This window comes from Littorina saxatilis, linkage group LG10 (genome assembly GCF_037325665.1).
Source record: "Littorina saxatilis isolate snail1 linkage group LG10, US_GU_Lsax_2.0, whole genome shotgun sequence".
NCBI classification, from domain to species: Eukaryota; Metazoa; Mollusca; class Gastropoda; order Littorinimorpha; family Littorinidae; genus Littorina; species Littorina saxatilis.
Genome location: NC_090254.1, coordinates 22095152 through 22121200, shown reverse-complemented (window position 1 = coordinate 22121200; position 26049 = coordinate 22095152). Strand labels below are relative to the sequence as shown.

General features: G+C 42.7%; 3 protein-coding genes across 4 annotated transcripts in view; 2 read left to right on the top strand and 1 right to left on the bottom strand.

Annotated features, from left to right (window-relative positions):
- The window catches only part of LOC138978422 (condensin complex subunit 1-like), a 41206-nt gene extending 29601 nt beyond the window's left edge, over positions 1-11605 (bottom strand). Inside the window, exons 1-13 of the mRNA XM_070351161.1 lie at positions 11482-11605; positions 10931-11084; positions 9644-9716; positions 8840-8898; positions 8090-8262; positions 6993-7141; positions 6512-6639; positions 5603-5726; positions 4683-4830; positions 3407-3529; positions 2101-2175; positions 1506-1640; positions 294-384 (exon numbers count right to left, since the gene is read on the bottom strand). Of these exons, the coding sequence (XP_070207262.1) occupies positions 294-384; positions 1506-1640; positions 2101-2175; positions 3407-3529; positions 4683-4830; positions 5603-5726; positions 6512-6639; positions 6993-7141; positions 8090-8262; positions 8840-8898; positions 9644-9716; positions 10931-11048 (1396 nt within the window). The 5' untranslated portion in view covers positions 11049-11084; positions 11482-11605. The remainder of the gene's footprint in view (positions 1-293; positions 385-1505; positions 1641-2100; positions 2176-3406; positions 3530-4682; positions 4831-5602; positions 5727-6511; positions 6640-6992; positions 7142-8089; positions 8263-8839; positions 8899-9643; positions 9717-10930; positions 11085-11481) is intronic.
- LOC138978423 (uncharacterized) overlaps positions 1-26049 on the top strand; it is a 233851-nt gene that overhangs the window by 200622 nt on the left and 7180 nt on the right. The window lies entirely within an intron of this gene.
- Positions 11986-26038, top strand: LOC138979057 (nuclear envelope pore membrane protein POM 121-like). Its single transcript, XM_070351868.1, has 10 exons — positions 11986-12452; positions 17778-17993; positions 18975-19064; positions 20063-20140; positions 20516-20789; positions 22453-22592; positions 22894-22993; positions 24380-24487; positions 25444-25555; positions 26016-26038. The coding sequence occupies exons 1-10, from the start codon at positions 12076-12078 to the stop codon at positions 26036-26038; spliced, it is 1518 nt and encodes a 505-aa protein (XP_070207969.1). The 5' UTR covers positions 11986-12075.

Sequence of the window (26049 nt, the reverse complement as noted above, 5' to 3'; positions counted from 1 at the left end):
CAAAACTGTAATCCCAACATTTTAAATTATTATGTCTGTGCTGTGTTTCACTTTCCTATGCAGAAAATCTGAGAAAACAGGGTCTATATACAAGGCAAGGAGTCTGAAATTGGTGGGTGGGGTGGGGGGGGGGGGGGGGGGGGTGTGTCTTAAAAGGAGGGTTCCACAGTATGAACATCAGACACAAATAACTGCCAACAATTTTTCGCAACATCATTTTGTCGCGATATAACCTTGAACGGTTGAAAACGACGTTAAACACCAAATAAAGAAAGAAAGAAACATCATTTTACCTCCAACAGCGGACATGGAATCTTCTGGCATCATCTCTCCCAGTTTTGCCTTTTCCTTCTCATAGCTTATGGCCAGTTCCTCCACCGAAAGCTGCAAACAACAACCAGTTTACTCACATGCTTCTTTGCTGTGTGCAATGAAAACTGTTAGTGTTATAGGGTCAGGCATTCAAAACCTGTCACTGCCTTTTTGTTCAAAGATTCTATTCATCGAAACACGTTCATAAAAGAAAGTATTTTGACTGAATTTGAGTTCTGCACACTGAAAAACCAATAACAGTAGTAGTAACAACAAATCCAGTACATAGATGATTGCAATATGAAGCAATACAATGATAGCAAGAAGGTGGCTGCAAAAACATCAGATACAGAAAAACGTAACAAGACAAGTTACTGTCTATAGCATGCCCAGAAAATTAAGTCATTTTAACGTTATCGCTAGTTTTAGCTGTTGTTTTATAAGAACAAAATTCCTCAACAGCTACGTAAAACATGCCAGCAAAATCATGCAAAGTAAGATGTAACACTCTCTCTCTTGCCCCTTATCAGGGCCTAGCATTGTAAGCCGTTCGGCGTACTTTATGCTGAAATAACATCTCCAGTACGCGGAACTCGATTTGGTGTACGCCGAAATGCAAAAACCTGTTATTCCCAAACGGTAAAGTCCCAGCTTTCGTTTTGTGCGCCGTTCGGTTCAATTCTCAATCGGTTTGACAGTTTGCTTGAGCACGCACTTCCTCTGGCATCGCGCGAGCATGCTTTGTGCCGGTGTTTTGTGGCTCTAGACTTAAAATAATGTCTCGAAGCGACATTGTTGAACGTGGTCAGCCATTCAGTGACAAAGAATCCAGGTATTCCTGGAAGTGGGAATGGCTGGATTTCGTTCCGAAGGCGGAAGGCAAGTCAGAAGAAGTAATGTGTCGATACGGACTATGGACTATGGCATAATTTAGTTGCTCAATCTTCTTGGGGGGGGGGGTAACAAATCTCAAAAAAATCTTCAAATTCGGGGGGATTCGCCTCCTGAACACCCATCAGGGGCTTTGCCCCTGGACCCCACTGGGGGCCTCCTGTGGCCCCCAGACCCCCGCCTTTCTAAGCTGAACTCACTTTTTCCAATGCTAGGCCCTGCCTTATGCCAGGCATGTAGGGCAGATACAATGTAACACTAACATTCTAAAAATCACAACATGCATTGTCTGACTCACTGACCTTTGCAGCAAAGGGGTTACACTTGAGGACAGCGGTCAGCAGCTGAATGGCGTAGCGTCGCACTTGACTGGACACGTCCTGCAGGCGGCCCAGCACCAGGCCTACCAGCATCTCTTGGCGAGGCAGGGGCAAGCACTGTGTCAGGAAAAAATATTTGCTTACTGTTACTGGGTTGCAAATGTTCAAATACCTTATCGCAATTTTGCAAACGAGCCACACAATCTTGAGATAAGTTCATTATCTGTTTCATGAGTGTTTGTCTGTCTGTCTACTTCAACGACTTTTGGTTCGACGTACTAGTAACTGTAACGTTTTGTTTTGTCATTAATAAACGTTTTAATTACCTACCATTCTTGTTTTTTTTTATTCCAAATGCACACTGGGCTTGTTAAAAAAATTGACTGCAGCCAATCACTTTTTGCTCTATTTCAGTCCCATTGACTGTACATCTGCCTGTTGATACTCCTATTTTGAAAAAAAAAACCCAGCTTCTTTTATGGCTAAAATTTAGGCCACAGTGGGAACATAATCATATATGAAAAGGAAGATCTCTTAAAGGTCACATACTGGAATGTATATTAGTGTGACTACTCACCTTTTCGTTGACAATATTCAGCCAGATCTGCAGCACTTTGCTTCTGACAAAGGCATGCATGTCGTGAATGTGGTCCTGCAATAACATTAACAAAGTTCTTGTTACTTATTGTTTGTCTGTGCACTTAAAAGACCGTTGGGTCGACATATTTATACAAGAAATAATACTGTACAATTGAAGAGAGAATATTGACATACACAAGTTTACACAAGATATTTTTGGACATTTATACAAGAAATAATACTGTAATCCATCAATAGAATCAGTTCAACAAAAAAACAGAAACTCAGTTAGGTTATAGACCATTTATCCTGGACCGCCAACTAGCTCTCTCTCCGCTCTTTCTCTCTATTACGAGGTAGCGGCCTCTCACATTTAGGAACCTACGCTTACATGACCTTTCAGAAATCAGGGGGATGTCTTATCCGGTGTCGATTGTAAACATGGACGAAGTTGCCGAGGTAAGTTCTGAAAATGCTAAAATAAACTCAGCTAAAGTGCATATGGAACATGTTTTTCCATGAGTTTTGTTAAGTTTAGTTTGGAGTTTTGGAAAATCCAGTTCATTGTCACCTCATTGTCACAAATAACTGGAGCGTGCTTTCTTTTCACTGTCTTCGAATCGCTGGCCTTTCAAACCGGACGCTAAGCGCCCCTGAAAGTCGAGCGTCGTAACCTCGAAGGGTCACGTGACGAGTTGGCGGTCCAGGCTATTTGGTCTATGGTTAGGTTAAAGGCCAACATCGGCGAGCGGCAGAGGTAGCTCTAGTTTCTCGTGCTGGCAATGCTAAATTTAGCTCTGTGGCATTGTACTATATATAACAAGGCTTGGTCTCCTGGAGACGGATGTTCGCCTTTAAAGGCAACAGTTTTCTCCAGCCTTCCTTTCAGGGATGGCCAAATCGTCCGCCTGGTCGCCAGGGGCGAGTCAAAAATCCGCCGGGCTAGTAGAAGCCGCCTGGCAACTCGCCTGGCTGGCCAGTGAAAATTCTGGTCAAATACAACATTTTTGGTTGTAATATCGAGTTTTAAATCAGATGGAGCAACTTTGGTATGCACCGGGCCAGTGAAATTTCTGGCGGACTAGTGACTCTCTTGGAGTTACTCGCCCGGCTGGCGAGTTAAAATGTTGGGATTTGGTCATCCCTGCTTCCTTTCATCTCGAAACTATCAGTATGTTTACTATGTAACATAGCTTTGTAATCAGCTCCAAGAGCCGGTGCACAAATGGATAGAGATATAAAGTGATCAACAGACAGATGGACAGACAGAAACATGAAACATTTACTCAGAGGTTCATCCATACCTGCAGCCTGTCGAAGAAACCATCCCTGGCCACTTTCTGATAAGAGTCCAGGCCTTCCTTGCTCAGAATCCGGATGAGAATTTCTCCCATCATGCCAAGCACGCCATTTCGCAAAGTGTATGACTGTTGAAAACAGAGGATATAAAATACACCAAATGTTTCATATTTGTTGACGACAAGTGTATTTTGTGCCGATGAAACAAGGCAAAGTAGACTGAAATCCTGTTGAAGAATGTTATCAAAGGCAAAAGAATTGTGTACTTCAGGCCAAACAGAGTATCCTTCCTTTTGGTTTCTCAAAAGATATGCTGCCTTTCTGTATCTTTTCAGTGAAAGAGGCATCTAACCTAAAAATCAAGCAAAATTACTTTGACTTTCTTCTCCAGGTGTATGAAGCTCTGAATATCAAAATGTGCATTCTAAAAAATCAAGCAAACAAGAACTATTGTAAGAGCATTTCTCAGCGCATATCAAAAGCAAGCAAATTTCATAATGTTCCAACAAAGTCAGGTATTATCTAGCTCGTTATCATGTACACCAAATATTCACGTCACAAATATAATGGTGATTTATTGTAATTTGCATCTTTCTCGCATGATCAACAAGGTACCAATGAATCATGTGAGCCAACACATCTGCATGACAGGGATAAAAAGGAACAATGTTCAAGATCAAGAAAATCTGCTTCGAAGCCAAGTTTGTTTGTTTGTTTGTTTGCTTAACGCCCAGCCAACCACGAAGGGCCATATCAGGGCGGTGCTGATTTGACATATAACGTGCGCCACACACAAGACAGAAGTCGCAGCACAGGCTTCATGTCTCACCCAGTCACATTATTCTGACACCGAACCAACCCGTCCTAGCACTAACCCCATAATGCCAGACACCAGGCGGAGCAGCCACTAGATTGCCAATTTTAAAGTCTTAGGTATGACCCGGCCGGGGTTCGAACCCACGACCTCCTGATCACGGGGCGGACGCCTTACCACTAGGCCAACCGTGCCGGTTTCGAAGCCAAGTGAACCTGATTTTGTTTTTCTGAAAGATGTCTACCATCTGGATGGTTTGAACATTCAGGAAATCATGGTAAAACCTTTCATACTGGATCATACATTCATTCAAATGTACTTTTTTGTTTGAATGCATTAATTGTACTCTAGCCAAGCAATATTGCCAGCGTACTGCACATGGTTAAAATAAAGTCTCATGTCTTATTCAGACAAACTGACGGCAGAACACATCAATACACTTAGCACGAATCTCTGGAAATCTGTACCTCTTCGTCAAGATGTGTGAGCACCACACTGACGTTGGGCAGGGTGGCTGCAGGCACTTTTTCTCCAATCTCAACCAAGAACTGAGAGTACGCTCTTGCTCCTGAAGTGTCCCGTGCGGCATCTCTGGGGTCCATTCTGCCGATCTCCCTGTCAACACAAACACAGTACAATAATAATAATAATGCATAATATTTATAAAGCGTGTGTATTCACGGTTAAACCTTGTTCAAAGCGCTGTACATTGAGAAAATGGTACTAGTTACTGAGTAACTCTTGCTAAGAACTTGAAGCAGGATTTTGCTCTTTGTTGTCTGATACAAGTATGTTGTGTGCTGTTCTGCCAATCATCATCACCAATCTTCGTACATCACCATCTCCATCCACGAGCGGGAATAACAGCTGGCCAACTGATAGTGTAGTGTGATTCTACAGGGTGACCCAAAAAAAAGAGTACCCAAATAAAACGTCATAAATTGAACAAAAATAAAGCAATCTTACACACACAAGTAGCCTCTGCATGATTTGCACAGAAAATGTTAGCGTTCTAGCTTGTCTTTCAGGAAAGTTATGCTCATTCTACAGAAAATGCTCCAAATGGCCTCCGCGCCACTGCAGGCAAACTTGAACTCGCCGCGCAAAGTTATCAATCACCCGCACACACTCCTGTTGCGAGATTCCGCGAATGGTTGTTGTGATGGCTCTCTTGAGTTCTGTGATTGTGGGTTGTTCCTGTAGACGTTGTCTAGAACGCTAAAATTGTCTGTGCAAATCATGCAGAGGCTACTTGTGTGAGTAAATAAATTTTATGAAGATTGCTTTATTTTTGTTCAATTTATGACGTTTTGTTTGGGTATTCTTTTTTTTGGGTCACCCTGTACATTCTACCAGCTTCGTCATTCAAATACGCAAAAATCCTTACCGCATGATGTCCCCAACAATGCTTCTGTTGCCGTAGTGATTGACAATGATCTCCACCAGCTGAGCCATGGGGGAAACCAGATGTTCAAAGTGCTTCAGAAGTTGAACAATCTTCAGACTAGCACCTGCAACAAAGAGAAACACTATTCAACATCAAGTGCTGCCCACTTGTTATCAACTTAGTATGCACTTCTTCTTCGTTCATGGGCTTAGACTCCCACGTTCACTCATGTTTTTAGCACGAGTGGATTTTTACGTGTATGACCGTTTTTACCCTGCCATTCATGCAGCATACGCCGATTTCGGGGGAGGCATGCTGAGTATTTTCGTGTTTCTATAACCCACCGAACTCTGACATGGATTACAGGATCTTTTCCGTGCGCACTTGGTCTTGTGCTTGCGTGTACACACGAAGGGGGTTAAGTCACTAGCAGGTCTGCACATAAGTTGACCTGGGAGATCAGAAAAATCTCCACTCTTAACCCACCAGGCGGCAGCGACCGGGATTCGAACTCACGACCTCCCGATTAGGAGGCCGACGTCTTACCACCACGCCACTGCGCCCGTCCTTAGTATGTACTGACATACAGCAGTACCTGTGAAGAAAGGACATACTAAATTGTGAGATGCCAGTCATGACAGGTATATTACTAAATATATATTTGTCAAGATAATAGATAAACGGAGAGTAGACGGTGACCTTTCATTGAAGGTGTCCTCCCATAGCAGGTACCAGTACCACTTAAACTCAAAACTTGCTTAGAACAAAAGTTGACTTTTTGTGAACTGTGCACTCCTTCCACATGATTATAGCATCTGACGAAAGTGTCAACCTCATGTTAACAATGTTGTGTTTAATTCCGGGTGGAAGAAAGCAGTGTACTACGACAAGGGTACAAGCTGTACTTACTGAGTGCATGGTTATAGCGCTTGACAAGAGCGCCAATCCCGTGGCTGATGGCGTCGCGAGTTTCTTTGCTGCGGGCGCTGGCAATGGTGGGGTTCTCCAACAGCTTGTACAGGCAAGAGGACACCATGCTGAAGTGACAGAACATTTCGCAATGAATCATCTGGTACGGCCCTTTCCCTAGTTTGTAGCGAAGGAAAATAACAGCATACCACTTGATGCTTGAGCGGGAAGTTCGAGTCTTAAAGTTAAAGGACTTCTCACTTCCAGGTGAATGGAGCCCCTAGGGCTTTCAGTCATGACTGAGGCATCTATCCATTTGAAATAATAGCAAGTTTCATTGGCTGTCTTGCAAGGAGAAAAACAACCAAAAAGAAACAATCAAGAATGGAACTCCCTTTGCCTCTGTAAATACACTGCTAACACAAGAAAAACCCACAGATGTTTATCTGAACTCACACACCATCATCTTCAGTCATCTTACCTGACAAAGTCTTCCTCGGGTATGGGAGGGTCCCACAGCTTGTTAAGGTGAAGCTGTAAAATCTGAACCAAGGTTTGAACCCCCTCCTCCCGCTCAGCTTCCCAATCCATTCCGTTCTTGGTCTGCTGTTTGGCTGCTTTGCCATGACCCTGTTGAAACATAAAATCAGTATTGATATCATCACAAAAAGAAGAGCAACAACAAACGCTCACTCTCAGAATCAATTTCATATTGGTCACATTCCTGCCAGTTTCAAAGTGTGCATGTGTGTCTGTGCGAGATTTTGTGGTAATGGTGTAATTAAATTGTGAGCAACTGTACTGCCAGACCAACACAAAAGTGCAAATCTTTCCCCATCAGACTCAGAGAGATGGGGATGGAACACTGGGAGAGAAATGAAGAAGTCTTCTCCTACTTCTGCGTTCGTGGGCTGAAACTCATACGACCACTTGTGGGCTTTTTCAAGAATAAATCCTGACCCCACCCCCCTCCCCTACATCACCTTTAGGCAGTCATTCTCTCTCTTTTTTTTGGGGGGGGGGGGGGGGGGGGGTAAGTGGTAAGTCTCGTGCGTTTCGATTCATTCAAAGATGCTAAGATTTTCGTTGTTGATACAAAGGGACTTGACGCTCACTTTCTGCACGCTGAGAACGCCACTTCCTACAGTGACGCTGAGAACGTTGAAAAATACCATCAAAATATTAATTCTGCCCTACAGCGTTTTAGTTGGTCCATGATGGGTCCAACCATTTGTTTTCCTAATTTATGTCAAGCCTCTGATGCCAAGAAATTGAGTGAAGCCGACCCGCTTTGAATTTTCAACTGTAATATGACTGAGGAGTTACGCCCCTTATCCGTTCGTTATCAAAGCCTTGTGTAAGGAACGTCATGGCTTTGAGTTCAAAATGGGTCTAGTGCTTGCAGGAACACAGGAAGTGGGATAAGGCATTTTTAGGTCTGCACAAAAGTTGACGGAGAAAATCTCCACTCTTTGCCCACCAGGAGCAGCTGGGTTTTTAACCACACATTTTTTTCATGAAAGACCGAAATTCTGACTGCTTGGCTATTACCCCTGTCACCGAAGAGTCAAAGCTCACCTTCTTTGCCATGATGGGATTAGAGTGGCAGGCCTCAGCTTGATACATCTCGATGAATTGACACAGAAGGTACAGGGTCATCTTGACAGCTGTCAGGTTGAGCTGACGAGTATCTGCGGGAATGTCCACATCCTCTAGTGTGGACGACAAGCTGGTGTGGAACACTTTGCAGGCTGCACAATAGACGGTAGAACAGGATGATAGCTTTGTTCAGGAATCATGCACGAGTCTACTCGAAACGAACATTGCATAAATAAACATCTTCAGTTTATGCACCAATTTCTTTGGGTTGAATTTAGTGATCAAAGTTGCATAATGAGATTCACATTCAGGCCTCGAGCTCTAAAAGTAACAAACAAAACAGCTGAACTAGAAAAAATCAAAGACTTCTCCAGCACTTGTATAATTTCTATTGAAAAAAGATGACAAACACAAAGATAGAAAAACAGAGGAAGAAAGACAGCGTTCTGAATGAAGTCCCTTACTTTATTTTCCCTGCAGTAATAGGCCATGTAACTTTCTTGGTGATATTAGCTGTAGTCTTCAGAATACAAAGAAAGGAAAATTGTCATCTTATCAGCTTCTTTTCATATCTTCTGGTCCTCTCAGTATCATAAAAACATAACTGCATGTATGTAGAACAGAAGTTATTGAATGTCCTTTCAAAACAGCACTTCCATACAAACATAAATTATAAATGCATAGAATGAATACTGATAGTGATACTTTTTTTTGCGAGTCATTTCTTACCTCGGAGGAGTGAACGCCATGTTTCTTCCACAAGCTCACTGTCAAGATCCCTCTGCACACTGTACAGATACAACATTTGTCAATAAAGGTAACATGACCGACTTGTACAGTTTTCTGCTAGCTCAAAGTGAAAACAAAAAACATTCAACTTTCAAAATATAATTATGCAAACAAATCAATGAAGCCAACAGTCACATCAATACTGTACTTTCGAGACTATAAGGCGCAACTTTATTCCTCAACTTTGACCCTGAGGTCCTATTGACTGGCATTGCCTTGTCTATCTGTATGGCTAAAGAAGAGTACACATGTACCCACATCGCTAAACAAAGAAACATAACACTCCCTCTGTAGTGATATGCAAGGTTCTGCTTCTATGACCTGGACAAAGTTTCCTCTTAAACATCAAACTTCAAAGACGTCGGTTTCATAGTGAAAACTCGGTCATTGATTGGGGTCAGAAGGTCAGTGTCTGTAATTGTAAACTAAGGCAGACAGCTGAAAATATGTCATTGACCAGAGGTCACAAGGCCAACCCGCAGCGTCTTTGATCTCGCACCTCCGGGAGCAAAAAGATTTCCACTCTGTATAATATATATGTATATATTGCCTTTGACTTGCGACCAATACACCGGAAGCGCCCTTTCGTTTGGATTTTCTCATTTTAACCATAAAAATAAGGGTTGTGCCTTTTTCAACGATGCACCTTCTGGTCGAAGGTAAGGTAGGCTGAAAGTGGAAGAAAGAAAAGTTGTCTCATTTAATGATTTACCCAAAGCCAACGTAACAAAATTTCAAACTCACGTTAGAACACTGAAGATCGCGTCAAAATGATCCACAACTGCATAAGGCTTGCTTCGAGATGCCTGCTTGAACTCTGAAAAGAAGAATAGCAAACATAATTTATTCAAACAATAGACCTACTGCTGTTAGTACCTTCTGTGCAGTCTTATGATGTCAATCTGATGTTTTGAATTCATTGATACAACCGCTCCTCTCTCTTTCAGTCTTTGTCCAGGTTGTGATTATTCTATCAAGAGATGTTCCAGAACTAGGTTTGACTTTATTGAACAGCTAGAACTGGGAATGTGATGAATTATTTTCTGAAAAAGCCACGAGTTAGAGGCTTTTATGAAATCAATTCATTAACATTTAGAACAATTCATCAACAATTTCCCAGTCCCAGTGAGCACAGAGAGCACCAAGGCTGTTCATTCAAAAATATGGTATGTGACCGAGTGGAGGGAATTGGTCTTATCCCCTGTAAAAGCCTCACTCACTCACTATCAGGGTTTAACGTCCTCTTAGACCAACTGGTCTATATTGGGACAGGTATTGGCAATACGTTGAAGATATGGTGTGATACTTTGATTCGAACAAGCCCGCTGTGGCTGTCTTCTTCGACACACCAGCATTAGGTTTGTCTCATCAAAGTATCGAAATACGATCATGATAATCGGAGACGAGAGATGATGCAAGCGTGTCTTTGTGTTTTCTAAGCCCTGAGACTTTCGCTGTAAACGTGGGATCTTTTTCGTGCGCATGTGTGCACACGGGGGTGTTCGGACACCGAAGAGAGTCTGCACAAAGTTGACTCCGAGAAATAAATCTCTCGCCGAACGTGGGGATCGAACCCACGCTGATAGCGACCAACTGGCTACAAAGCCAGCGTGCTACCGACTGAGCTACGTCCCCGCCCCCGATAAAGCCTGGCCAGGTCTGAGAGTGAGATAGTGAGCAGAACTGTTTACATTGGAAGGATTGTGCCTTTAACCTAGTCATGCTTCAGTCTTTGAAAATATAGTCCGTTTCGACCTTTTTCATTTTATTCTGCATGACAAGCAGTGCTTGAAGTTGAAGTCCTCAGTCAGTGCAGGTAAACTTCAGTTAATCAACTTAATAGTCTATTTTTCAATCAAAATTTATGCTGAATACGGTCCTTTAGAATTTGCATACACTGTGCACACATGGCAGTCTTTCAAAATGCGTGTAATGTCAGTCAGCAAGAACGTGTCAAATTGCAACAACAACAAAAACACACACAAGCATGATCACGTAATGGCAACTGATTAAAAGAATAAATCCCCTTACCCTGAACAGCTGCTGGAATCCTGCTTCGACTCAACACCTCTTCCACAACGTACTGGTTTACTGATGTTTTTCTCAGCAGGTCATCCCGCGACACAGGGATCAGGAACTCAAAACTCATGCTTCTCTTCGTGATTCAACACAGGTCTGACAAAATCTGAAACAAGCAGAATAGGGGCATTCAATGTAGGGCGTTCAATGTATGTGTTACTGTTAGGGGTACTACTTCCGATAGATCAGTAGTTTATTATTTTAGTCGCTATAGTATAAATGCTCCCTGAAGCCCCTCAGTTTTTGAATCGTTTGAATTTGCTGCGGTCAACCCATGAATCAGTTAGACTAATCACTAAATGGAATTAGCAATGGGCTGAAGTCTGTACTTCAACTGTAGTACTTGTAGTTGTACTTCTATTTCTACTCTGTTTAAGTTTGACAACAATAAACAATCAGTGAATCACTTTATCATAACAGTCGAAACCAACACATAGTTTATAGCTTCTTCGAATTTGGAACACTAACCTCGAATACATACGACATAGCTGAATAAAGCTTACCTAAATGATACAGAAATCAAAGCAATCACCACCACCACACGAATTTGGTTTCACAGGTCCCTCCTTCGAAAAATCCGCGTCGCTTCAAATCGCTAAGGAACCGGCCAATCAGAACTTCGCAAATGCTTCTGCGCTGTAATATCTACTACATTACTCTCTCCAAAGTATTTGCTTTTCAGTGATATACAAGATCGAAGACACTATCTTTTAATAACACATTGTACTTGAAATAACAACACTTTCGTTTGCATTGGATTTTTCTTTTCACATACAGGAAAAGATCAGTTTCTGTGCATTCAGACGAAATGAATATATATATCTACTCATACAAACTTGAGGAAATAATCTACAACGCTGGATAACTGTAAACAGAACCGCCTCATTTGTAAGAATAACATTAAAAAACTGAAAAATGTTTGCATTGTTAAATGGCTATTTATGCAAGAAATGTTAAACTCTATAAACTATCGACAGATAATTTTTGTGTGTTTTGTATCAACAGTCACCTAATAGCACCTTGCTTCCGGTCGGTGTGGAAGGAGTTCAAACGATTGCCGACGTCAGTGCGAGTTTCATTTTGTGCAAGCGATCACCATGTGGAAAAATTGGTTCCCGTTCCGAAGGAAGGAAGACAAGAAGGAATCGTCCGTTTTGCCAACAGAGACACAGAAGATTGAGAAAGAAAATGGAAGTAAACACGACGCGATTCAGTTTCCCGCAAGAAATGCGAATGTAACAGAAGTGTCGGGAAGAAGGCCCGTGTTAGACAGAGCGAAGGTTCCTGACCCTATACCAGGTTCCACACCACGCTCTCCTTTCACCAGACGGGTCAGCTACATCGAGAGCAACGATTGCAACCGACAAGACTATGTGCCACCAAAGCATTCAGTGATGAATCCGTCTGGCCCCCTGCTGTCCACTCCACTTCTTCCAAAAATCAAACGAGCAATCGAGTTCAATGACAGTTTCAGGTGTGTAAATTGTATAATTTGTAATGTATGCTTTTATCGTCGGTCAGTCATGATACACGTATATTAAATAAAGGTTACTATCGCACTCTTATGAAGTGCTCAGCTGCTGTTTGCATAATGATACTTTATTGGCAAGCGATTCAGAGCGCGGCGCGCTGTGCAGCACGGCGATTCACAGAGCGCGGCGCGTTGTGCAGCGCAGCGATTCCCAGAGCGCGGCTATTGCTCTCACCAGCGCAGATTGTTGACGCGCTTTATTTTTGTACATGTATGCATGATTATCAGCAACATTTTACACTCTTTATTTGGACACTCAAAAGCAACTTCAGGGCTGCAAGACTACAAAATTGCACTTTCTGCAGACTGAATATACGCGTTCAAATCAACCGGAAAAAAAACCACTGAAAAAACCGATCTGTGCATGCGCGTATTCCAAAATGGCTGCTGAAGTGTTAACTGGTGTGACACCGATTAACAGTTCCGCGGCACTGTACTCGGATAATTTTTTAAAAACGTCATCCCAGTTTAAAAACTCATCTCCTTTCCATATATAGTAGAAGCCATTGCAATGACATGTAGTGATATGACTGCCAAGTATTCAAGGCCGGTGTCACGAACTAAAAACTCTGCCTGAACAATCCTTCTCATTGCGGTCAATGCGCATGCGCTAACATGGGGAGATTAATCAGGTCGTGAACAACCTAACCCTAACCCTAATCCTAACCCTAACCCATGGTTCGATCGGTCAAAGGGTCGCATTTTGTAAGTCCAAGATTGGTGCATGCGCATTGACCGCATTGAGAAGGATTGTTCAGCAGAGGTAGGCACGTTTTTACATCGGCGCAGCGATATGGTGAATTCAGTTGAAAGAGTGAGAGAGAGAGAATGGAGCTCTGTTTTTCGTATATTGACAGTTTTATTTCTCAAATAGATCAGATAGATGTAGCTGTTGTAAACTTTGCAATTGTGAAGGAAATGTATCGGCAGAATACATCGCGCGTCGTGAATCGCAGCGCTCCTCCTAGCGCCGCGCGTTGTAAATCGCACTTTATTTGTGTCATTCATATTTCAATACAAAGATGGTGCTGTGCTACTGGTGGTCTATAACTATAAGTTATATTTAGAACTGACACATTTTGTGTAGAATTATTACAGATTTGTGTTTATATTTGAAACATATAATGTTTTTACATTTGTGGCTAATGTGATGAGGTCCACTGAACACTCGGGCATGCTTCACAGTCAACTCCTGTTTTACACACAAGTGTAAACTGTAATTCTATATGTGTATGTTCTGCATTGAAATGTGCATGCATGATGATGCTTCACTTAGAGTTAGAGTGAGTGAGTGAGACAGTTTTACTTCTTAAGCAGGGGTGTACCTTAACTTTTTTTTGCTACCGGCCAGGGGGGCCGGTTAGTCAATATTTGAACCGGCCCCCCAAAATTCCAACCGGCCCCCAACCAGCCGGGATTTCCAACCATATCAACGGCTCGTAGATCGCGCGCTGGCGGCGACAAACACACAAAAACCTACATTTACAGGGATGTTGTTACAAATTCACACCTATAGGACAAATGTCCTGAGCTCTTCAGCATCAATAGGACATTTGACCGCTTTCAATAGGACATCGTAATTTTGTGAAAATCACTGTCCATGGACTGGCTCCAAATTCATGTGCACTCACACACACACATGCTTCAACACACGCTTCAAAACACACACACACACAACATGTAGTATTTTCACCGACCATTTTTGCATACATTGTTTTATTAATTTAGTTTCAAATAGGACACACACAAAAAGAAACAAACAACTAAAAAGCAACAAAAACGTTCAGCACTCTTTTTTTGATTGTCTCACAAACTGCAAGATTTGACGAGAAAATGAAATACTGAGAAAAAAAAAAGTCCGTTTCAACACAGATTTGACAAAGCAGTATGGTGTCTTTGCTGTTAATGTCTTACCAACTAAACAGGGTCGGCCATGACCGTTAAAAGACCGTTTCTGCGAATTTCCTGCTGTGCCGACACCACGTCCTGTACAAAAGACAAAACTTCTCTTTTGGTAGTTGTGTCAGTTTCAGCGGCGACACTGTCATTGGCACTGTCATTTTCAAGAATGACGCTCGGCGTGTTTTCACTTGTTTTTGACCCAAACGTAGCACAGGATGCCGTTGAAAGACAAAAGTGTTCAGCTTTTGTCGATCTTTGGGGGACCGGTCCTAAGTTTTATTTCAGTGTCATAGTTCAATGCGCTTCTTCAAAATGTCTCGAATGAAAACCAAAAGCAGACGTAAGACTTGTAATCAGTTGGAGTTGTCTCCCGTACTCCTAACTTTAGTGTGCTGCCCAAACGGCTCATGTCACAAACGGTTTGAAATTCTCAAAAAAGCAAGATCCGCATTGCACAACTTCAGTGCACCTGTACGCGAGAGTGCTCGGTCGCGTTTTGAAAATGTGTATCTTGAAAGGAAAATAATTATCACGCTGTCCGAAGGAATGGAGTTGTTATGTTATCGGACAATGACAGCGCTCAGTTCAAAACGATAGGACATCTGACCGCCATGCGGCTATGTTAATCGGACATTTGAGCCTTTTAATCGGTCTATGTCCAATGTCCGACGCCTAACGACATCCCTACATTTATACAAACAATGCTCACATTCTTATTTTAAATGCCACAAACAAACAAAAGACATCAACAAACTTTGTATATTTGGGGTGCTTTCATTATTCACTATGGTTCAATAACAAAGCAAACAGTAAAGTATCAATTCAATGAAGAAAACATTTTATCAAATCAACATTCACCCACTCACTGTCGCACAGTTAACCTCACTCTTAGTAGTCAAATGCACACCCTCATATACACAAAGAAAAAAGCCAAGCACCCCCCTTCAATTTCGCAATGACTGATTTTTAAAGTTCTGGTATGGAAACAGTAAGTTCAGGAGCTCGGTTTGACAAATGTTATCGACAAGAGCAACTCTTTGGAAATAACATCACACAAGAAAACTCCAGTTTTGATTGGTTTTAATCGTGATTTGGTACCTTGCCAAAAAGTGACGTTTTAACCCTAAAACAGTACCCCTGATAAGTATGGAGCTGCAAGCTGAAAAAGACAGGTTTAGGTAAATGTGTCATGAAAAAAATGTAATTGAGAGTGCTCAGATGGCATACGCGATTCAAAAGTTCAATATCGAGTGAAACCCCCGCGTGCCCGGATGACGGCGTCAACCCTGCGTCTCATCCCTCCAGTCAAACGTCGGATCTGTTCACGGGTCACTTGCAACCACTCACGATGCAAAGCTGCCTCCAATTCACGTAATGTCTGCACAGGAGGCTGCAGAGCTTGTATACGACGCCCCAGGATGTCCCAAACATGCTCCAGCGGATTAAGATCTGGACTCATTGCCGGCCATGGGAGTGTTGTTACAGCGTTGTTCTGGAGGTAGTCCACTACTGCCCTGGATCGATGAGGCCTGGCGTTATCATCCATGTACACGGGTCTTGTGGCAAGTGGGTGGTTGTCAAAATGAGTAACGACAACAGGTTCCAGGACATGTCGCATATACTGATCACCCGTGAGGTTGCCACGTACGGTGACAAGGTCTAGCTTGCAGTCATGGGAAATGCAACCCCAAACCATGACTGGCCCGCCACCGAATGGAACAGTTTGTCTGATGTTCCTGGGTGTATAGGCCGTGTTCCTGTGCCTCCATACCCTCAGTCGGCCGTCAGTGACATGGAGAAGGAATCTGCTTTCGTCCGACCAGTGGATCCTCCTCCACGTTCTCAGGTTCCATCTTTGCCGTGCCAGACACCATGCCAAGCGTCTTCTCTTGTGGTCATCTGTCAGTCGGGGACGCTTAATGACTCTTCGGGCTGCCATTCCTGCAGCTTTCAAGCGGTTTCGTACGGTCCTGGTTGACAGATGTCGATTTGGAAGCCATGCTCGTTTCAGGACGGTACTCGTTGAAAATGGCTCACGCCGAATTATTCGGAGAAAAGCTCGGTCTTCACGTTCTGACGTCACACGGGGTCGCCCTGACTGTGGACGGTCCTTCACAGCACCAGTCTGACGATGTTTGCGTACCAAACGGCTGATGACTGTGTAGTGGTAGCCAAGTTGACGACCAATCGCTTTGAAGGATGCTCCTGTAGCATGCATTCCTATAATCTGCCATCGGATCGCCTCTGATAATCGTCTTCTCGCCATGTTCACAGAGAATGTTTGCAAATTGTCGTCGCCCAGTGTTAAATACAGAAATTTGCAGCGTGAGCATACTGCCTTTTTTAACATTCATGGGTTGCATGCTGCACGTGCTTCTCACAGGCAGTGGCGACACAATCTTGACGCGTGAACTTCCCAACCTTATTATGGAAACCCATGTATGTCATTACGAAGAAAAAAAAATGGTAAAACAAATTTGACTCAATTATTATCACAAATTCATTCGGGGGGTGCTTGGCTTTTTTCTTTGTGTATATATAGTCATACCATTAATCATTTACATGCTAAGGAAAACAATCACACACAAGTCATCCCCTTTCTCAGTGTCACAAAATCACACATTAACTTTCACTCTGTCTCGTACTTGCCAGTCTTAAAAAGTTGCAGAATCTTTGGCACATCTAAATCTCTAAACACAAATTTACCTCCTGGTATCACATTCTGATCACAAGTTCGACACACAGCACAATGCATCTCCTGTTTCGTGTCGTCGTACACGAGCCATACTCTTTCTTCACCGGTATCTGTCCTCTTCCATCTTTCCTGCCATTTTCTCTGCCGTGTTTCGTTTTCATACGGTCTCTTTTGACCTCTTTTTTCATCGTCTGTTCTCTGTTTTATTTTGCGGCGGGGGAGTGACAGTGTCAATACATCTCCACATGTTTACAAGCGTGTGTACAGTACGACGTTTGAATGCGAGTGGGGAACTTCCGGAGGTAGTCACGTTAGACGCGAGAAACATGGCGTCCAATATTATAGCAGACGAACCACGCAAGATCTTTGTTCGCCGGCCGTTCCTATCGACTGCGTTTATCGAAGTTTTAACCCGCCAGGCGGGCGATTTCAGAGGAATTTCTAACCCGCCCGACGCGATTTGAACCCGCCGGGGGGGCGATCAGGCGACCTCCAAAATTCACCCCTGATAAGTAGGGTAAAACTTTATAGAATATCTGATTTCATTATTTGTAAGATCTTGCTGGAGAAGACTAACACAGTGACCGAGTTGATAATTTTTTTGATTGCTTTTTCTTTGAAAATAAAACCACCTTACAAATAATTGTGACCTTTTATTTTAATTTCTGCAGCGGGAGGAATTCATCGCCTTTGACGAGGAGTCGAGTTGCACGTTCAGCAAGCCTGAGCTTTGGTCCCACTCATCCTACCAGATCTACACCAGGTCGGCTGCCCGTGGTCCGGCTTCAGCGTAGGCAGTCTGTGCACCTCATCAACAGAGGCAACATGCAGAGTCCCAGCACTGTCAAGGTGGCACCCCCTGATCCTCATCTTCTATCTGGTCCAAGGTACATTGTAAACTTCGGAACTCTTTATCTTAATGCTGAGAAATCTTAGTTTCAGAGTGTAAGTACAGTGGCATCAGTGATGAAAACACATCCATTGGACAGGCAGGTGCCGGGTGGCCTTTAGTGAGAGGGACACTTTATGACGTAGAGAGGGCTGGCATTACAATTTACAGCGACCACTGCACTACTTTTTCTTGCACAGCAGCCCTGATTGCTAACTTTCCAAGACAGATAAGTAGAGAACAATTTCAGTTAACGATTGATGTCCATATTTTCTGCTTGTGGACAGAAGCTAAATGACTGACACTAATTTTCATGTAGTCCATTTCTGTTTTGATGTGCTGTTTATTATTATTCAATTAAATTATTGCGTTGTTGCAGTTGTGTATAACTATAAATCTAGAGAAAGACATGGCACTCTCACTAGAAGGCAACAGCTGACATTTAGAGTTGGCATGATCTTTCCATGATCTTTCACAAGCACATGGACTGCAATGTTGTTTCTGATTTGGGGCGGGGATGTAGCTCAGTCGGTAGCGCGCTGGATTTGTATCCAGTTGGCCGCTGTCAGTGTGAGTTCGTCCCCACGTTCGGCGAGAGATTTATTTCTCAGAGTCAACTTTGTGTGCAGACTCTCCTCGGTGTCCGAACACCCCCGTGTGTACACGCAAGCACAAGACCAAGTGCGCACGAAAAAGATCCTGTAATCCATAGAGTTCGGTGGGTTATAGAAACACAAAAATACCCAGCATGCTTCCTCCGAAAACGGCGTATGGCTGCCTAAATGGCGGGGTAAAAACGGTCATACACGTAAAATTCCACTCGTGCAAAAAACACGAGTGTGCGTGGGAGTTTCAGCCCACGAACGCAGAAGAAGAAGAAGAAGTTTCTGATTTCAATTGTCAGTCATGTTCTTTTGAAAGAATATAAATGTACTAGTTATTGTGTTTGCTGTACTAATTTCCACTGTTGCTTTTACAGTTTCCGGGTGTCCCCAGCGCCGTCAGTATCACCAGTGAAGGCTCCTATGGTAGACACAGAGACGGTGGTTTCGGCTTTGAGGGAGAGAAGGTCAGTGTAATCTCAGCACCAATTTCTCGAATAATTTCTTCTATTTTATGTACTGAAATGCACAGAAAACATTTGAATAATTTTTAAACTTCTTATTTTTTTCCCTTGATAATTTTAAACTTGATTATATATATAAATTTTTAAACTCTGAAATTGTATTAACTTAAACTGATATTAGTGTTGTGTGTATTTTGATTTTTGAGTCACTTGAGAAAAAGTGACTCTATGTAATCGGTCAGTGTTAGTCTGTCCGGCCGGCCGTCCGTAGACACCACCTTAACGTTGGACTTTTCTCGGAAACTATCAAAGCGATCGGGCTCATATTTTGTTTAGTCGTGACCTCCAATGACCTCTACACTTTAACGATGGTTTCGTTGACCTTTGACCTTTTTCAAGGTCACAGGTCAGCGTCAAAGGAAAAATTAGACATTTTATATCTTTGACAAAGTTCATCGGATGTGATTGAAACTTTGTAGGATTATTCTTTACATCAAAGTATTTACATCTGTAGCCTTTTACGAACGTTATCAGAAAAACAAGGGAGATAACTAGCCTTTTCTGTTCGGCAACACACAACTTAACGTTGGGCTTTTCTCGGAAACTATAAAAGTGACCGGGCTCAAATTTTATGTGAACGTGACTCCCAGTGACCTCTACACTTTGACGTCTGCTTTGGTGACCTTTGACCTTTTTCAAGGTCACAGGTATGTCTTGAAGGAAAAAAATTGAAATATCATATCTCTGAAACTATTCATCGGATTTGATTCAAACTTTATAGGATTATTCTTTACATCAAATTATTTACATCTGTATTGTGTTGTGAATAGCAATTTCTTCCTGTCCATCTGATGCCTCATATAATATTCAGAACTGCGAAAGTGACTCGATCGAGCGTTTGCTCTTCTTGTTGTATTAATTTTGTGTATCTGGTTTTTTTATGTTGTGACTATGACTGATTCGTTTGACTACTATACATGTATTTTCTGATGATTCCTCAGCTGCAGGAAGAGAACTACGACTGCTGTAACAGAAGATAGTGTAGTGGAGGATGAACACACTCAGATGGCTAAAAGACGGTGAGAAAGCGTGTTGATGTTTTCCCTTTTTGAATTGTATTTGCTTTTTTGTTTTCAAATTAAAAATGCAGCGAAGCATGGAGAGTATCAGGATTTGTTATGGCTAATTTCTTGACATACTTATTCCATGCCATTTTTAATTTTAAAAAAAATTAGGACGGCCTGTTATACTTGTGTTGTCTATTTTGTTGTTGTTTTCACTGTGAATGATGTACAAGTTGTTTTGTTATTTTAAGTGATGGTGTTATTGATTTTGTTTCTTTTTTGTTGTTTTACAGGCTTATGAAAAAAAAACTTTGGTTCTCAATGGTTAGGTTTTTTTTCTATTAATGAATGACATTGCAACATTGTATTTGTTGTTTTGCTCTTTTCCAGTCGACAAGACAGCAACCTATCAACGTCATCGTCAATTTCCATGCCTTCCATGCCAGACATCTTAACTGACCTCTCCAAGCAGCAAGACCCCTTCACTACGCTGCAACACATCGAACAGATGGCCGTCAAACGACCTTCGGCACCAAGACAGAGGTCATTTGATGACATCAGCGCTGAGAGTCCCTTGCCCAAACGAGAGAGACGTAACAACAGCAGCAGAATTTTGAGCTCCCTCAGCTCATCTGCAAGAGCTGCCGAACACAGTCAACGAAAGGTGAAGGGGAAAAGATGCACAGTGGAACCCACGTTTTTTTTAAGAACATAGTTTTCTGGATTAGCTGTTACCGGGGCGGGGATGTAGCTCAGTCGGTAGCGCGCTGGATTTGTATCCAGTTGGCCGCTGTCAGCATGAGTTCGTCCCCACGTTCGGCGAGAGATTTATTTCTCAGAGTCAACTTTGTGTGCAGACTCTCCTCGGTGTCCGAACACCCCCTTGTGTGTACACGCAAGCACAAGACCAAGTGCGCACGAAAAAGATCCTGTAATCTATGTCAGAGTTCGGTGGGTTATAGAAACACGAAAATACCCAGCATGCTTCCTCCGAAAACGGCGTATGGCTGCCTAAATGGCGGGGTAAAAAAACTGTCATACACGTAAAATTCCACTCGTGCAAAAAAAACACAAGTGTACGTGGGAGTTTCAGTATGGAACACGAAGAGGGTCAAATGTTCGAGCAAGTACTCGCGCATTTACTCGAGCACTTTCGAAACTGCTCGAGTAAATGCGCGAGTACTTTTGAATCGGAGATTCCCGAGTTGTACCGAAGTCATTGGTTGGGTTTATTGAAAACTTGACCCGGAAAATTTACTGAAACGACGCATCTGTAGTCGTCATGGAGGCGGGAAGGGCGGTCGCTGGGATTATTAACGATCGCATCAGGGAATTGGCGGACAGACCTACTGGGATGGTCGATCGGTAAGTATCAGTGTACTTTTAAATTCAAATTGTTAACTTTTTTGGCTTTGGCTCGCCTCGGCTCATGTGCACGGTGTCATGACTGTTCCGCGACAAGTTTTTGCTTTACCCGCTCGTTACTTCTCGGAAATACGCGAGAAAGTACTCGCGCATTTAAATGCGCGAGTACTTTGAAAGTGCTCGAGCAGTTCTGAAAGTGCGCGAGCAGTTTGAAACTGCTCGAGCATTTTCAAAAGTGCTCGCGCATTTCCTCGAGCAGTTTCGAAAGTGCGCGAGCATTTTCAGAAGTACTCGCGCATTTACTCGAGCAGTTTCGAAAGTGCTCGAGTAAATGCGCGAGTACTTGCTCGAGCATTTGACCCTCTTCGTGTTCCATATTTCAGCCCACGAACGCAGAAGAAGATTAGCTGTTACTAAAGTCTTTACATTTAAGTTGTTTTTGAGACTGCTTCCTTTTCAAGGCCTGATATTCTCAGATAATTCAAGGTCTTAACCCTTACACTGGTGCAATTCTGTAACACATGTTAATTAACTGAGAGAAAAATAAAGAAAAACAGTCATATAGGTTTTCGCATACATGGGAGGTAATCGGAGCCGACCAAACAGACTGAGCCAGTAGCGCGACATGTCGTGACAACCAGGTGACAGTATACGTAAAGTAGCGCGACAACCAGCCTAAGGGATTAAAATGAGGGTTTCGGTGTAGCATGAACCACAGTGTCTAGATAGCTTGATGTGCTTACAGCCAACATTAATTTTATATTGGTGTTAAACCTAATTCAGGCAAATTCTGATGTTAGTGTTAGTCTGTGTTTGTCTTTATCGGTAGGAATCAATGTTATTTAAGTTTAATTGCACTGAGTCGTGTATTCATTTTGTGCAATATTTGTTGTGGTTTTTGCTTCTCAGCAGCTTCATATGTGTGGGATGACCTACAGTGTGATTGTCTTTTTTTGTGACAGACAACGGAACAGCCACCAGTGAACGAAAGTGGCAAGCGAACTCGCTCTGACTCTACAGTGACGAATAGGGAGAGCACTCAGCCATCAAAGAAACTGTACCCAGACCTGTCTGCCAAGACTGCATCGGAAAGCAGTAAGAGGTAATAAAAATGTTAAAATGTAACACATGTTTTTGTTATTAGAGTTTGTGTGTGTTTTTGTTTTATGGATTTATTCAATGTTTTTTGTTGTTGCGATTACTTGAAATATTTTGCAAAGAACAATGTTGATTACCATTAATCATATCAGTGGAGCACAACAAGCTATGCTTTCAAATGTGCTCTTTACAACAAAATAGTATTTTATAGTATTTTGTCATTGTTCATGAATTTTCCCTCATTTTTGTGTGTTCCTTCACTTGTTTCTGGTTCATTCTGCAACATTTCTTCCATTTGTTTTCAGGGTCCCAACTCTACCATCAACAGCAACGTCCAGCATTGGAACGCCAGTTGTTGCGCAAGCTAACGACCCAAGTGCAAGCAAGCCTATGCCTGACAAGCAGGTACTGATAAATGATCAGGCAAGATGCATGAAAATCCCTGTGTTGTTGTGGACATAATTGATAACATTGATGGAGAGTAGATTAAATGAATGAATTGGAATTTCAAGTACTTTTGTGCGTTTTGGTTTATTTACTTTTTAGGTTTTCGCCTGCATGTGTGATCAAATTGTGGCTGTTCGTTGCTTGGTAAGATACTTCTGTTGATTTTTGCTTCAGTCAAATGCTAGCCTATTTTATGCTTGGTAATAACTGGGGAAAGAATGTTGGTTGTGTTGGTCAGTCTTTTTATTTTTATTTTTATTTTTAAGTTGGGTTTGTATTGTTGTTTGGGGTTGTAAATTGACAAAGTTTTAATCTTCAGCAGTAACCTTAAGCTTTATTTTGTGTTCACAAGTTAATGGCGACAGTATTGCAGACCTGTTTACACTACACATTGAGCGTAGTAAACTACGAATTTGAATAATATACTACGCAACTACGCAAGTCTGTCGTTTTCTACGCAAACGGTATTTAAAAAAAAAATATAAAAAAAACTTTTTTTTTTTCTTTTTCTTTTTCGTCTTTACACCTGTTCCTTGTCCCGTTGTGCTCTCACACCGCCCCGTCCCTGCACGCAAACGGTATTGTTTCGGCTACGCATATCACAATCCGTAATTTTCTTCATCTCCCTTGACCGATCCATTTTCCAATCCAGTCGTTTGCTGCGTGCAGCGCGTAAAGCGCCCACGGGCGTTGCGTTGTAGCTTGTTAATGCCGAATAGACCCTATCGGTATTCCAAGCTCTCGTAATCTCTCGCAAACTTCAGAGCATAGCAAAGCATGCGGTACAGCGATCTCGTGCGAGCTGCACAAGCCAAGGTTCGAAGTTCTCGCGATGTTCAAAGCATAACAAAGAGCGTGTCTCGCAAGGGCTGCTCAGATACCAAAAAGGTCTATAGGCTTCTCCAAGCAAATGCCGGGCACAACTGAAAGCGTTACTGCCAAACCATGCGGGCGTTTCGACACAATGGCTGAACGCAGAGCACACGGAAGTGAAGATGAGAACTGTGAAGAAAATGACTCCGAAAGGCCACCGACCAAAAAGAAAAAGACGAGCAATGCGCCGAACCAAGTCTTTCTGCCAAAATATCATCAGGACTACCCATGCCTTGTCTTCGCGGAAAGGAAAACATCATGCTTATTGCACTGTCTGCAATTCCCATTTTTCCGTCAGTCAATCAATACATGTGGTAAAAAGTAGCAATCATTGTTCTTGTTGTTGTGATAGGTCGACGAGAAATTCTACACATTCAATTACAAAACTACACATTTGCCTCATTTTGCTCCCAGAAAATACACATGCAATGTTTTAGGGGTAAACAGGTCTGGTATTGTTGTTTCTTGCAGGAACCTCAGGCATCAACCCCTAAAAGGAAAATCATGCTGAACGTACTGGAGCAGGCAGGTCGCCCAAGGTCCAACATCTACCCTTCCCTAGCCCGCCAAGCAACAAAGGTAAACTTTTGTTTAAAACAGAAGACTGTATGATTGTTTGCTTTGTCAGTACAATGGAAACACCCTGTTTTAGACCCCCTTGTTCCGGGTGGGGATGTAGCTCAGTCGGTAGCGCGCTGGATTTGTATCCCGTTGGCCGCTGTCAGGGTGAGTTCGTCCCCACGTTCGGCGAGAGATTTATTTCTCAGAGTCAACTTTGTGTGCAGACTCTCCTCGGTGTCCGAACACCCCCGTGTGTACACGCAAGCACAAGACCAAGTGCGCACGAAAAAGATCCTGTAATCCATGTCAGAGTTCGGTGGGTTATAGAAACACGAAAATACCCAGCATGCTTCCTCCGAAAACAGCGTATGGCTGCCTAAATGGCGGGGTAAAAAACGGTCATTCACGTAAAATTCCACTCGTGCAAAAAACACGAGTGTACATGGGAGTTTCAGCCCACAAACGCAGAAGAAGAAGACCCCCTTGTTCCAATTCCCACCACCACCACCACAGTTTTAAGACTAGTTTTCCATATTTTCGGTAAATTAGCCTTCCTTTCGTGACTCCCTCTCTTTTCGGACCTGATTTTTAGAATGGTACCTATTGTGATCGGCCAGTAGAGCCCACAGGACTTCCATCATGCGAGAGGTTATCAGACCAATGCAAAACAGAAGCTGTGCTTTATTCAGCAGTGTCCTCTCTTGGAGGGATGGAGGTGTATGTTAAAATCTAATGCAATGTTTGTCAGTGCTTGTGGTCATAATTTGTTTCGTTTACTTCTGTATCAAAATAAGGCTGTTGCGATGATATCATATCTTATTTTGACAGGTTGCTGTGATTGAAGGACTAAGTAGTTTTTTGCTTTCTTGGATTTTTAGGTAATATGGGTTTATAAAACACCTGGCTGCTAGTAATGCTTGGGGGTTTGAAGGGGTAGGCAGTTAAAGGTAACACTTGTGATTTCTGTCCTGCAGCCTGTGATGATGGCGAGTCCAGCAGACTTGGAGTTGGACAGAAAGGCTGAGGACCAACGACGGGTTCAGGACATGCTGTCTTTCCTGGACGAAGATGAAGACAGCAAGACAGGTAATATATATTTCTGTGGTCAAAATGTTGCTTTTTTTGCTCTCATCTCACCTCCCATCCTCTCTTCCTCCCTCCCTCTTTCTGTTTCTCTGTTAATTTTATGTTTGATTTGTTGCAAAGGCTAGCTGTAAGAAAGGACAATATGGACCTAACGCTATCATCCCTTTGTATTATGAGTTTTTGAGCTCTCTCTCTCTCTCTCTCTCTCAAGTTCTGAAAGATTCTGGCAGCTTTGTATGTTAGTCCAAATGAGCCTCGATACATTTTGACGGCAGAAATGCAGTCAAGATAGTGAGGCAAGCGACAGCACGAGGCTGACCGGCTAAGACACACAATCAGGGCCAACAAATAACTCTGATGTGTGTGTTACATAGTGTGCACTCAGTATGATACCCTTTTCTGTCAAAAATATACTTATCAAAGTTCATGATTCATTGCGGAAATGGTCACTGACCGGCAGTGCTCGCTGACAACATGTTTTGACTGCGGTCACG

What these genes read in the sequence shown, in the direction of transcription:
- LOC138979057 (XM_070351868.1), top strand. Translation starts at nt 12,076, where the DNA reads ATGTGGAAAAATTGGTTCCCGTTCCGAAGGAAGGAAGACAAGAAGGAA. An exon ending in CATCTTCTATCTGGTCCAAG is followed by an intron (nt 17,994 to 18,974) that starts GTACATTGTAAA and finishes TTGCTTTTACAG; the next exon opens with TTTCCGGGTGTCCCCAGCGC. An exon ending in TCGGCTTTGAGGGAGAGAAG is followed by an intron (nt 19,065 to 20,062) that starts GTCAGTGTAATC and finishes ATGATTCCTCAG; the next exon opens with CTGCAGGAAGAGAACTACGA.